The sequence below is a fragment of the Populus trichocarpa genome, chromosome 14 (assembly GCF_000002775.5).
Source record: "Populus trichocarpa isolate Nisqually-1 chromosome 14, P.trichocarpa_v4.1, whole genome shotgun sequence".
Taxonomy (NCBI): domain Eukaryota; kingdom Viridiplantae; phylum Streptophyta; class Magnoliopsida; order Malpighiales; family Salicaceae; genus Populus; species Populus trichocarpa.
Genome location: NC_037298.2, coordinates 11,517,997 through 11,531,742, shown reverse-complemented (window position 1 = coordinate 11,531,742; position 13,746 = coordinate 11,517,997). Strand labels below are relative to the sequence as shown.

At 32.1% G+C, this 13,746-nt stretch overlaps 1 protein-coding gene across 1 annotated transcript; it reads right to left on the bottom strand.

Annotated features, from left to right (window-relative positions):
• Window positions 1-3,158: 3,158 nt before the first annotated feature.
• Window positions 3,159-7,728, bottom strand: LOC7455970 (uncharacterized). Its single transcript, XM_024584634.2, has 11 exons — window positions 7,561-7,728; window positions 7,078-7,211; window positions 6,347-6,428; window positions 5,403-5,473; window positions 5,173-5,274; window positions 4,973-5,062; window positions 4,256-4,330; window positions 4,135-4,167; window positions 3,973-4,053; window positions 3,648-3,707; window positions 3,159-3,573 (listed from the first exon to the last, which is right to left on the bottom strand). The coding sequence occupies exons 1-11, from the start codon at window positions 7,613-7,615 to the stop codon at window positions 3,403-3,405; spliced, it is 954 nt and encodes a 317-aa protein (XP_024440402.1). The 5' UTR covers window positions 7,616-7,728; the 3' UTR covers window positions 3,159-3,402.
• Between the last annotated feature and the right edge of the window lie 6,018 nt (window positions 7,729-13,746).

The following is a 13,746-nucleotide window of genomic DNA, read 5'->3' as shown; positions in this document are numbered from 1 at the left end:
GCAACAACAGTGCTGCTCAAGCTATAAACCAGCTGCACACAAGCAAAAGAAAAACAAACCTTAAACCTGTAATACATCCACAAAAACACTTTTTTGCAGCCGTATTTCTTGCTGCAGTTAGGAACAAAGAAGAGAGCTAGCAAATACGTGAAGGGTCTGGTTCTTTGAAATGATCTATGAATGAGTTTGGTTTCTAATAAAAATGAATGAGTTTTGATTTTGTTAAAGATTCAAAATTCCGGTTCAAGCATGTAGGTAAAGTCCTTTTTATTTCTCTCATGTCCAGCCCTTGACTGCCAAAGCCCTAGCCTTTGAGGTCATAAGTCACGCACAATTAGGTCAAATAATGCAGGAGAACTGGCTTTCTTTCAACCCATGTATCCAAGGCATGCAGCAAACAACCAGGGGTCCTTAGGTCGTTGTTTATATATCTTGTGTGGTGACTTTAGATAAGCATGAAAGAAAAGAAATCAGGTTCATGGCATGGTGGGGTGACTTTAGATAAGCATGAATGTGTTTTATTACCTAGACACTAAACGTGAGAAGGTGGAATGTGTTTTATTTTAAATAGATGGCCCTCCCTATAGTAAATATATTGGTAGAGTTTAGTTATATTTTGTTTTAACTCCTACGTGTAAAGAAGAACATAAAATTGAGCAAGTGGAAAAGCTATAGCAGACGGGTTAATTAATTTTTCATCAAATAAAAATGAGGTAATTGATTACTGATAACCCAAATTTCAAATTTATTTTTGTTTTGTTTTGGGATGTTTGTTAAGAATTTAAAGATATTTTTTTTTATAATTATGTTATTTATTTTTATTTTTATTTTTAAGATCTGCTAGTTTTACTAATTTTTTTTAAATTCTTGTTATGGTGATGTTTTTTTTTCTAATTAATTTGATATATTTTATGAGTTTGTTTTGATTATACTTGAATTTTTTTTATATTTTATTTTTAGCGGAGCCACCAAAATTACCAATTTTTTCTATGTTTTGATTTTAGGTTGAACTATGAACAAAATACGAAGAATTGATTTTTTTTTTTTAGAAAAAAAGAAAAACTAATGATAACTCACAGCCTAGTAAACCAACTCCAATATGTAATGTTGAAGTTATGGTTGAGCAGTCTCAATGTGCTTCAGCTTACGAAGAACCTGCATTGACTAGTGAACCACCTCCTACTAGAATCGATATTGCTCATTTAATTAGAGATCCAAGCAATTGTCCTCAAATTTAGGAATACTTGGTTAATCAACAAGTTGAAATTCGAAGGGCATACATTAATTTGGGGTCATATCAACCTTTGATGTCTGAATATCCGCTGACTGGTGAAAAACATCCTTGTCGATTTCAATCTTATTGGTTCAAAAGTTATCCATGGCTTGAATATTCAGATAAAAATACTGTATTTTGTTTCCCTAACTATCTATTTTCAAGGGAGCCATATGGAAAGCCAGGATCAAACACATTTACTGTTAAAGGATTCAATTGTTGGAAGAAAGTTAATGATGGGGAGCGGTGTGCTTTTTTGACTCATATGAAAAAATGTTCAAATTCAGCTCACTGATTTGCTACCAGGTGCTTGGAAAATTTGAAAAATCAGTCATGCCATATTAAGAAGGTAGTTAAGAGACAAACTACTCAAGAAATTCAAAATAATCGATTGCATATTAAAGCTTTAATAGATATTGTTCGTTGGCTTACATTTCAAGCATGTGCTTTTAGAGGGCATGACGAACGCCCTAAAACAAAAAACCGAGGTAATTTCCTTGAAATTATGGAACTTTTAGCATCTTACAATGAGCAAGTAGGAGCTCTTGTTTTGGGTAATACTCAACAAAATGTTAAATACACCTCACATCAAATTCAAAAAGAAATTTTGCATGTCTTTGTTATAAATGTTCAGTCTTCAATTCGTCATGAGATTGGTGATGCAAGATTTTATTTAATTGTTGATGAAGCTCGAGATGAATCCAGAAGAGAGCAAATGGTCCTTGTTATTAGGTTTGTTGATATAAGTGGATTTATACGAGAACAATTTTTTGATATAGTTCATGTCAAAGATACAACTGTTTCAACTCTTAAGGAAGAGATTTCCTTTGTTTTATCTCATCACAATCTTGATGTTCAAATTATTAGGGGCCAAAGATATGATGGTGCTAGTAATATGCGTGGAGAGTGGAATGGTTTGCAAGCTTTATTCATTAATGATTGCCCTTATGCATATTATATACATTGCTTAGCTCATCAATTACAATTGGCTCTTATTGTTGCAACTAGAAAAATATCTGATGTTCACACTTTCTTTCAGAATTTGATTTTCATTATTAACATTGTTAGTGCTTCTTGCAAGCGTAATGATAAATTACGGGCTTTTCAAGCAACTACAATTGAACATCTAGTTAATATTGGTGAGATTGAAACGGGTAGAGGAGTTAATCAAGTAGGTGATTTGCAACGACCTGAAGATAGCAGATGGAGCTCGCACTTCAAATCAATTTGCAGTTTGATAAAAATATATGGGGCAACTTGCTTGGTTCTTGAAAACATTGCTTTAGATGGATCACTTATTCTCAACGTGGTGATGCGACCTTTTCATTTAAGTTGCTAATGTCATTTGATTTTGCATTCTTCTTACATATAATGAAGAATGTTATGGGAATTACTGATGTGCTTTGTCAAGCCTTGCAACAAAAATCTCAAGACATTTTAAATGCTATGCATTTGGTGACTAGCACAAAGACTTTAATTCAGAAGTTAAGAGATGATGGTTGCGAAACTCTTTTAGAAGAAGTGATATCATTTTGTAAGCATCAAGACATTGAAGTTCCTGATATGGATGCTTGTTTTTCTAGTGTGGGACGATCTTGTCGTAAAACAAAATCAGTAACAGTTGAGCATCATTACCGAGTTGATATATTTACAGCTATCATTGATCAGCAATTACAAGAGCTAAATAATATATTCAATGAGCAGACGATCGATTGGGTGTGGGTATCGTTTCTTTAGAGATGATGTTTTTTTTTAATCTTGATACCAACTCCTTATTCTATTTTCTGAAATCAGTACCTTTTTAAGATTTATAAGAACTAAATAAATGTTGACTTTTTTTATAAATCTTTTAGTCCAAAAGTCCTACATGCGGGGGATTGACAAGTAACACACAAAATGCTTGTGCTTTATTTCTAAACGTATAACATTGACATGAAGTTACAGAAAAATACAACTATTTTATGCTTTCCTGGGAAGGAAAGGAAGAAGACATTTGAGCAACCCAAATCTAGCATGCATTTTTCAATGCAGAATCGAACAGGTCAATCTTAAGAACCATGCACATTATGGAATCCAAAGAATGGATATCTGCTAAAAAAATCAATAACATCCAGAAGATAACAAAAGGTTTATATGCCAGAACCCAAGATGTCTCGGGTCAAAGAAAACCCACCTGGATATGACCTGTGTATTTTCAAAGTTCTTGCTTTTTCACCAGGGAAGGTATCAAGATCATTTTTCTTCGCATTTTCTACTGGTTTCTCAACAGACTCTTTAGTTTCAGCAATAAATTGAAGACCCTGAAACAATACGTTGGACCATGTCATGGAAAATGCAATTATGAATACAATGAAGAAAGTGTGACTTAACATACCTTTAGAGACCTTTCTTCATATGCCATAGCTGAATGGTTTGCTAGCTTAGCACCAACATCCTACCAGAATTCCAAGGTAAAATATTTCAATTAGTAACTAAATACAAAAACTGAGAAGGTAAGACCAGAATCAGTCCATAGATTAGAGCAGGGTCACAAACTGTGCATTATCTATCTTAGTGGTTGCCAAGAAATGGGTCTTTTTTTTTTTGGTGGGGGGGTTTGCTGGCTTTGAGGGGAGAGGAGAGGGACTTGGCAAAACGTCCATAATCTAAGATTATTAGAATTGGAAAGGAGGTAACATTGCAGCAGGTGGTTACCAGACCTGATAAGCTTTAGTGCCGGGTCCATCTTTAAAGCCTCCAGCAAATTGACATAGATACCATAGACCAGAGTTTGTTGCATCCTGTGTGATGCGGATTCAAAAATTTCTGAGCCATTGCACATTGTTAGAAAGAACTCATTGATTAAGAAGTCGAAAAAAAACCTGTTTGCTTTCAAGAAGTTCAAGCTTCCCTTCCTGTTGAGATTCTTGAGATATCAGGAATCAACAAAGGCATCCTCCAATCAAAAATAAATTTTAAGCTACAAGAAGCATTGCAACTCACCAGCCCGGATATCATTTCATGGATTGATTCAACATCATATCCAATTTGGGAAAGATTTGATTTCATCTCATCTATCTGCATGCAAGTAAAACCATAGCTGAAATACATATCTATCTTGATATGAGTTGATTTAGCTAAAATAATATCTACTCTGAGCATATCAATTGGGTGTGGGTATTCATAAGAAACAGAATCAGGCAAAGAATAGAGTGAGGTGAACTATTTAAGCTACACAAAAAAGAAATAAAATAGGGAAACCTATTAATGACCGCTTATATATTACATGTTTTCCAAATCACACCCTTGTTTTAAAAAATCATGCTGTTGTAAGTTGTAACCTTCGGTTTCACCTCATTCTCAAATCTAACATGCTCTGCACATGATTTTTCATTTTGTGAATTGACTTAAATGTCGCTCTTCTCTACCCTATTTCCTCTCTACTATTCTGCTTTTCCCTTCTCTTTTCTGATCTACATCATGTTGCCTTTCTGTTCAGGATCAGGTTCACTAGGTAGCTCAATCAAGTTCAAGCTGATGTTCCTACTGTCGTACATATTTCTACAAGCTGAGCTGGATATGGCAAGTGTTGGTTAGCTTAGCTTGGCTTGTACACAACCAAGCATACCTTATGCCCTAGGCAAGGAAGAAATGGAAAAAAAAAAAGGAGAAACAAATGATTAATATCTATCAATTGTAAAAGGAGAATACTGAACATACATCATTGGCAATGAGCTTAGATGTTTCAATCTGCTCCTCAATCTTCCAGTCCAAATTTCCCAGCCTTTTTGTCAGATGTCTTTTTGTTGACTGCACAAGTTGACAGTCGAAGAGAATTAAGAATACTGCAAAGAATCCAAAACATAGAGTTGCTATCTAAGACATGAGACTTATTAGAAAGAATAAGTCATCCTACTTACAGCTAACGTTTCAGATACATTCTCCAATTGTTTTGACACGGTTGCAACAGCATTTGCCATATTTTGCTTTGTTACAAACATTACATCTGAAAATGACCAGCCCTGCACCACAAAGCAAATAGATGATGCATCCACCCATTGATCAGCAAGAAGACAATGTGCTAACAGGTGCAATACCATCGGCATTTGGGATAAGAAATTGTTTTCACTTTAAGCATTAAGAATCTTGCCTTCCACCAAAAGTAACAATATCCCATTGCTCCAAGTGCAGCAGCTGGCACTAGGTAAGAAGAAAAATTCCCTGTGTGCACGGGAAATTTCACGAGCATCATTGCATATTCTACTCTTCCATCAAGACATCCAAAATAGAAATGTTGCCAAAAATATCTAATAGAACCATGCACTGACAAAAAAAGCTAACACGATAACTGAACCTGAATGCCTTTTGACATCAGGAAAAGAAAATGTTTAGAGGAAATTCTAAATCCTATAATAATTTTACCTTACAAGTTATCTAGTCCTTGTTTAGGCTTCATTCAAGAAACAATCTGAAAGCCTTCTCATGATCGACTTGGATATCTCAACTGCAGTTAACTTATAATTCGTGTTCTAGTCTGAAATAATTGCAGTACAAATTTAAAATTTGCTGATTATTTCTTAAGTCATTCCAAATAAGACTTATGAATAGCATTTATCCTTTTCTCTTCCTTTCCCTTTTCTTCAGGGGAGAGAAGGAGACTGGTCAAGGAAGAATGAAATGTCCTATTAACAAGCCACTTGGTTTTTCTGCATATAGTTGATCCACATGTCCTTCAAAATAAGTAAATGCATTGCATCTCACAGTAAAATCAAGAGATTAAACCTTCAGATAAAAGTAAAGCATGCTTATCAGAGTCCTGAAACGCTAACCAAGAGTTTTACACACTGATTGGACAAAAATTTAGCAATTTAATTTTGATGCACTTTTAATCAACTCTAAGCCCATTGGAAGGTTGGTTATCTATCAGCATATAAGTATCAAAAGAAGATCAAAGAGAGAGAAATTTCAACTCAAAACACAATAAGAATATAAAAATGAAGGACATAGCAAAAGGTAGACTACTAAGAATCTATTACTCTTCAAGAAAAGTATGGAAATTACTTGGAATCTTAAGCTCTTAAAAAAAATACTTACCATTAGAAACAGAATTTCCATTATAGATGGTTACAGGACTAGATAAGCTCAACTCCTTAATCTCTTGCGCCAATTGACGAATCTAAGACAGAGACACATGAGAATACATCAGAAAATACAGTCAATCCGAAGAGAAATATGATAGATTGCTAACAATAGCCAAATACCCTGACTCCTTTGGAAATATAACTACTTCCTGTTCCACAAATATCCCCTCTTTTAGATACCAGTGCACCTAAGAAGATTCAGAAACCTTCCCAAAACTCACAGGCATGACAGCACACATGGAAAGCAGTCTATCACACCTCCAATGGAATTCAATTACCCAACATTTTAAGAAGACTCTGCTTCCCATATTCTGATTCTAGGAAGAAAGTCCCCTTTGATTCAATTCTTGGAATAAAAGTTAGGGGCCACTAGGATGTCCTCCGTGTGATGATTTCACCCAGGTTCTCTAAACTAGCAGCCCTGAACTAAGGAGGAAATAGGTTCTTTTAATTCATAATACAAAATCGCACATGCAAACTTGCATCTATTTAAACTGACATTGCATCAGGGTCCATTATTTACAGTCCAACTCTGGAACTTTTTAGATGCACTGAAATCTGCTAAAATGTGTTTTTCGCATCATGTATCAAAACAAGATGTTCTTTTTTTCTTCCTTTGTGTTATGCTCTTCTACGAGTACCCATTTCTTATAAATAAATAATAAAAAGAAAAACTTGGAAAACCTGAGCAGCAAGAAGAGCGGTGTCGTATTTGTAAGGAGCGATCTCGACTTCGTCAACACCCTTGAGTAATTCTTGAAGCTGCCCAATGAGTTCAGGCAATCGTCCATTTTTCAAAATAATCGAACTGGTCAAACCTAAAACAAAAAACACAGAGACATGAATATAATAGCATACGTACGAACAAGAACACAGTTTGATAAGCTAAAATAAAGTAAGTTTACAATTCCATGGACGAAAAAATTCATAAATTTTTGCAACCAGACAAGAAACAGAAAAAATAAAACCTTATCAATTCAGTTTACATGAGATTTTATATTTCTAAAGCAAAAACAAAAGAGGGTGAAATTGCTGATTGAGAGGTGTTTGAATTGTTTATCGGGTCAACAATCGTGAAGCAGCCGAAAAGCATTAGAGTCAAAGTAAAGTTGAAGCTTTTATGATCAGAGAAGGCAAAGAAGGGACGAGAGAGAGAGAGAGAGAGACCTGCACCGACGAGAATGAGAACTTTGGAGGTAGAGACCCCAGTCTGCAAAGCCATCGTTCTCTTCTTCTTCTTCTTGATGGAGGCTGCCTCTGCCTGGCAAAATTGATTATTTTCTCTTCTTTTCTTTTTGGCTGTCAAAGCTGGTTTGTAATTTAAAAATATAACATAACAAATATACTATGCTAGTATGTGTACGGTTCGTTTTTAATAAATTTTTAATTTTTTTTTATTTAAAAATATATGAAAATAATATTTTTATTATTTTAATATTAACATGTTAAAATGATTTAAAAATAAAAAAATATTAATTTCAAATAAAAAAAATCAAAAAATAATAAACATGTTTTTAACTAAAAAACAAATAATTTTTAAAAGAAAAGGTGAATTCTCTGTAACCAAGGACATACTTCTCTATTCACTAGAATAATAGAGTGATGTTTCTGGCATTGACTAAAAAATTAATTGTTTATTATTCAGGAATGTTTTGGTATTATCATTACTGATTTGTTATGAGGTGTTTTGTGTATTCAATTTTTAATGCATAATAAAATAATTAAAATATTCTTTAAACAATAAAATAATTAAAATATTCTTTAAAAAACAAATATTATTGTATAAGGGTGTTTTAGTATTTCTTTTTCTTTTTAATTTTACAGTATAATTACACAATTATCCTTAGAATAAAAAATATAAACCGTGTACACATGGATATGGACATCTTTTCCTCAAGGTTGTTTTTTAATTACTAGATTGATTGAGGGCAATGAAGTAATTTAACTTTTAAAATAAAATAAAAGGTGGTTGGTGTCTCCAAACGATCAAAATCCCTTTTCACTGGTCGTTAGAAGTGTTGTGATGTCCTCACTATTTTAAGGTGGTGTGTGTAGTTAATGATGGTACTGTTTATCATCGATGATTTTTTTTTCTTTTTTTTCCTTCTTTTATCTCTTATCCTCACAAAATTCATGGTAGCCATGCAAAAATTCAGAGTTGTTCTTTAATTTGTAGGTATTGTCACTCAAGTCGTTATTCTTTTGATTTTTATTCTTAGTCTTTTTTAAAATAATTTATTTCTTTTCAATTTCATCATTCAATCCAATTTGGGATATGTTATTTTTTTATTTAGTCCTCATTCTTTTGGTTTTTGTTTTTTGGTTTTTTTTGTTGAATTGATTTTTCTTTTCAATGTCACCCTTCAATCAAATTTTTTTATTTTTTATTTCATCCTTTTGTTAAATTGATTTTTCTTTTAAATTTTACCCTTTAATAAAAAAAATAAAATTTATTTTGTATTTCAATTTTGATCCTCATTCTTTTAATTATTATTTTTAATCCTTATGTATAATTTCAATTATTTTTTCAATTTCATCCCTCAACATTTGATCGATTGAGATTTGAGTTTCATATTTTTTTCATATATGGGTGTTTTCAGTCTAATGACCCGGGTTACAAATTTAAAAAGTTAAAATAGTATTTATTTTCTTTTATGCTTTCATCATTCGACATTGTTTTTTTTTAAAATGGTTTTTGTTATTTAATTTTTATGTTTCTCTATCATGTTATTCCGATCTCATGACCTAAGTCTTGAGCTTGACGGGATAACCATGGTTGGCTCAACCCTTATTACTAAATTTATAAGTTTATCACGTTAACTCAAGTTGATTCGAGTCAATTGTTTTAGGTCATTGTTTTACCAAAATTTATTCTTTTGTATTTAATGGGTTGAAAATTAAGCTACATTGTTTATCTCATTTTGAAAAAATATTTTTTTTCTCATGTTATCATGATCATTTTTTTAAATTTGGTTCACATGTTGTTGTTGTTGTCTATTTTTGTATCGTCTAATTAAAATAAAACTAATTTATTTGATCTAGTCAGGTCTATAATCCGAGTCATAGGTTTTTTTCTTCTTTAAAATGCGTTTGTGACACCTGAATATATTTTTTACATAAAAAACAGTTTGGTCTTGTTACGTAATGCAAGTCCACACCTAGTGATTCTCCAATAAGGTATGTTTTTTAAGTAAAAAAAAAATCCATCTCTTCCATCATCTATATTTGTCCTCTCTAGGACACTATATATTTTTTAAGGTGCTAACAACTTTTTTTTCCTTTTTTTTTCTCTTTTCTCCTTGATTTTCATGTATTTCCCTTTAAAAATTCGAAGCAACCCTTCAATTTATTATTCCTTTAAATTTGGTCCATTTGTTTTTTATTGCTATTTGTTTTATTTGATATAATCTATAAATTTTGAAATTTTTTTCAACCTCGTCCCCCTTTATTTATTTTTATTTTTTAAATTTGGTCTTTATTCCTTGATTGCTATTTTTTTTATTTAAGATAATTTTTTAAATTGATTTTCCTTTTACATTTTCATTATCGAGTTTTTTTTATCAAATTTGATCATCATTTTTTTTATTGCTATTTTGTTTACTTTGGCATTTTTTTTAAATTGACTTTTTTTTTCTGATTTCATCATTCAATATTAAATATTAAGTCTGGGTCTAGGATTTCACGAGTTGCGAGTTTAAGAGATTAACCCAGGTTTAGAAGATTCACTTAGATTTGTGGTTTTTTTTTTCCTTTTCTTAAAAGCATGTTTTTATTTTTATTTTTAGACTTCAACATTTACTCAATTGGAGATGGGGTACCTTGTTTTTATTTATATGCTTTTTAAGGAGTTTTTCACTAATTTTTAAAATTACTCATGTTTTCTCCATTCTTTTTATTTTCCATGCTTTGTTGAATTTACTTTAGAGAGGTTTTTAAATTGATATTTCTTTTATTTCATGCTTCAACATTAGATTGGTTGGGATTTAATTTTCTTTTTCAGTTTCATTCTTCTTTCTATACTTTTATCATGGTCTTATCATTTAGACTGCGAGTTTGACAGGTTAGATTGAGTTTTTTTAGGACTTTTTTTATTTAATATTTATCACGTTTCATCCTCTAGTATTAAGCTGTTTTGGAATTGAGCTTTCTAATCTTTTTTTGTTTACCTTCGTAATTGTCAATCCCATTAGGATTTTAAGAAAATAAAAGTCCCTACACGCGGGCCTTTTCTAAATGGGCTATGAGTGATGGCCTAACTTGCTAGACCCAACAATGCCTGATCTCTTACTTTTTAAAAAATTTTGCTTTTTTTAATGTTTGTTTAATATGTATTTTTTGAACTAATTTATTAATTTAGAATTAAATTAGTATATCTTATCTTTTTTTATTTAACATTTTTTAAATAATGGTTGCTTTTTAATTATTTTGTATGTATTTAATTTTTGAAGAGGTTATTCTAATTCATCTATATTTTTTAATGTTTTATATAAATTAAATTTATTTTTTAAAATAAAATATATTTATTTTTGAATAGCATTTCTTATAAGTGCTGCCTTACTTAATATATTTTTCTCTTTGATTTTATTCAATCAATCTCATGTGTGTGTCTATTCCTAGTATTATTTAATTAAATATAAAATTAATTTCAATAAATAGACCGATTGAACAAAACCAGGTAAATAACCCATGTTGCAATATCAAATATATTGGTCTTCATTTGTCTCTCAATTTCTCCAGTTACATCTTTAGTTATTTTTAATGATTTTATTTTTATTTATTGACATAAATGGTTCTTGATTTATTTAATTAGATGTGCGCATAAATTTTTTAATTTACACTTAAAATTTTTTATATAAAAAACACGTTGAAAAATTCTGCATGTTCAATTTTTTTGTTGGAAAAAACTTTATGACCAGTGGCGAAGAGCGGGTAAAATAGCTAGTGTGTGTGTGTGGCTATGAAAGTAAACAGAATAGGATATTGTGAGACTTGTTTTCAATAAATACTAGTTATTTGACCTGTGCCTTGCCACGGGTTAGATAAATTTTTCTTTTAATAAAAAAATGAATATACATCATTTCATAAGTGTTTGTTAACAAAAAAAATCTCAATCATAAATTTAAAAGTTTATGTATGCATTCAAAAAATAAATTATGAAACTTAATTTCTAACTAATCGAAGCTAACCAGTTAAACATGTGACCCGATTCATGAACTCCATCGGGTTCAATAGTTTTTCTATATAATTTTTTATTTAAATATATGATAAGAAAAATAGACACTCATAAAATTAAGAACAAACTAAATATTGAGGTGTTTGTTTGAGATCGAGATTGTTGTAACCCATTTTTGGGTCCCCACAAAATATATATAAAAATATATAGCCAAAGGAGGTTAGAAAAATAACAGGATGCAGAAGCGCTCAGAAAATGGTTGGAAAATTGGTCAATGAGGTTAAAAATACAAAGATGGAATTTTTGATAATATATTCTTGAAGGAGGAGAGCCCTGTTGACAAGGAAAATTTGAATTTTTAGGAGAAAAGCCCAAGTTTGGATGTTTATAGACTTAATTGGATTTTTAATTGATTTTATAGGGGATTTGATTGCAAGAAAATTGATTTTTAAGTCAATTTAGGCTTTAATTGAAAGAAATTTAAGTTCTGGGGCCAAAATATAGTTTTTAGGAATTTATTGGGTCAAATCAGGGGTTTAATTGAATAAATATTGAAGTTTAATGACCAATTAGGGGTTTAATTGAAAAAACCGAAACCAGGGACCAATTTGGAAAAACCGGGTAAATAGAGGGGGCTGTTTTACTTTGGTTCAGGGGCCTAATTGAAGAAATTGGAAGTTTATTGATCAATTGAGGGCTTAATTGCATAAATCAGAGGCCAAGGACTAAAGTGAAAAACGCGGCCAACTATGGGGGCGGAGATCAAATTTGGCAGGGATACAATTGAAATGAACAAGAAATGATAGAGGACTGATTTGAAGTTTGGCTCATTTAAATGAAACGGCCAGAACGGTGTCGTTTTGAACGACACTGTTCATCTTCCTCCTTCCCCTGTTGAACAACAACAGAAGACAAAAACCATTTTCAAAAACCGTCCCGCCTCTCTCTCCTCGTCCCCATCGAAGCCCCACACCTTTAGACCACCGAACGGGTCACTGGCCGACCAGCCGTTGCGTGATTGAAGGCGCACCTGCTCCATTTTTTCCTATAAATAGAGAGAGACCGAGAAGAGGGAGAGGGGAAAAACGGACAGAAGAGAGGGGAAGAAACGAAAAAAACAGAGAAAAAACAGAGGGAAAGACTTCTTCAGAATCAGCTCCCCAGGCCGCCGCTGCCAGCGCCACCCTAGAGCCACTGCCAGCTGCTGCCTCCCTCCCCGTAATGGATAACAGCCCTGTACCGTGAGAAGAAGCAGAAGAAGCAAAAAACAGAGACAGACAGAGGAAAAGCAGAAACAGAGGAGAAAGGAGGAGAAGCCGCCGCTTGGAACCACCGTCAGAACCACCGGAAGACATTGTTTCCGCCACCAGGTTTGTTTCTGCATCACTAGGAGTGTTCGCCATCGTCTTCAACATTGTTTCCGCCACCAGGTTTGTCCCCTTCCTCGTCGCTGTGCAGACCATTTTCTCGCATTTCACTGTTCAAGTGAAATATAATTCACTTGAACAGTGAAATGCTATTTCACTGTTCATGTCAAATATAATTCACGTGAACAGTGAAATGTTATTTCACTGTTCACGTGAAATATAATTCGCGACCTGGTAAGGCCTGCTGGGTTCAGCCCAGCCACATGGGCCGAGCTAGGTCCGGCCCAAAAAAAAATAATAAAAATAAAAATAAAAAAAATTATAGAAAAAATATATGTGATTTTGTTGTAATTTTATTACTGTGTTTTAATTAATATTGGTTGGTATTTTATACTGTAAAGATACAAAATCCGGTATTAAAATACCCGGTTTTCATCAAAACATCAAAGATTTTCAAAACAAAAAATGTCTTTTGCTTTCAAAAATTTTCTAAAAATATCTTTGAAAATATTGTTGATTTTTCGGCATTTATTTTATCAAAGTGGATTAATATTTGGTTGTATTTTTTACAAACCCAGTATTAAAATACCCGATTTGCGTCAAAGCGTACAAAATACATATTTTTAAAAAATGTTTTGTTTTAAAATACGGCCTAGTCTCTCCAATATATATATATAAATATTATAACATCATATTTTCACACAACAAAGAAAATTTCAAAAACAATATATGTATTAACATGCATTTCGGCTTTAATAACCAGTTTATTAAAGCCATGAGAACTAGGCCAATATTTCAAAAATTCTAAAAAAT

Excerpts from the sequence above, each read along its gene's own strand:
- LOC7455970 (XM_024584634.2), bottom strand. The coding sequence starts at position 7,615 with ATGGCTTTGCAGACTGGGGTCTCTACCTCCAAAGTTCTCATTCTCGTC. Across the intron at positions 5,474-6,346 it reads TGGAAATTCTGTTTCTAATG|GGAATTTTTCTTCTTACCTA; the intron begins GTAAGTATTTTT and ends CCGTGCACACAG. Across the intron at positions 4,168-4,255 it reads ATGAAATGATATCCGGGCTG|GAAGGGAAGCTTGAACTTCT; the intron begins GTGAGTTGCAAT and ends GAATCTCAACAG.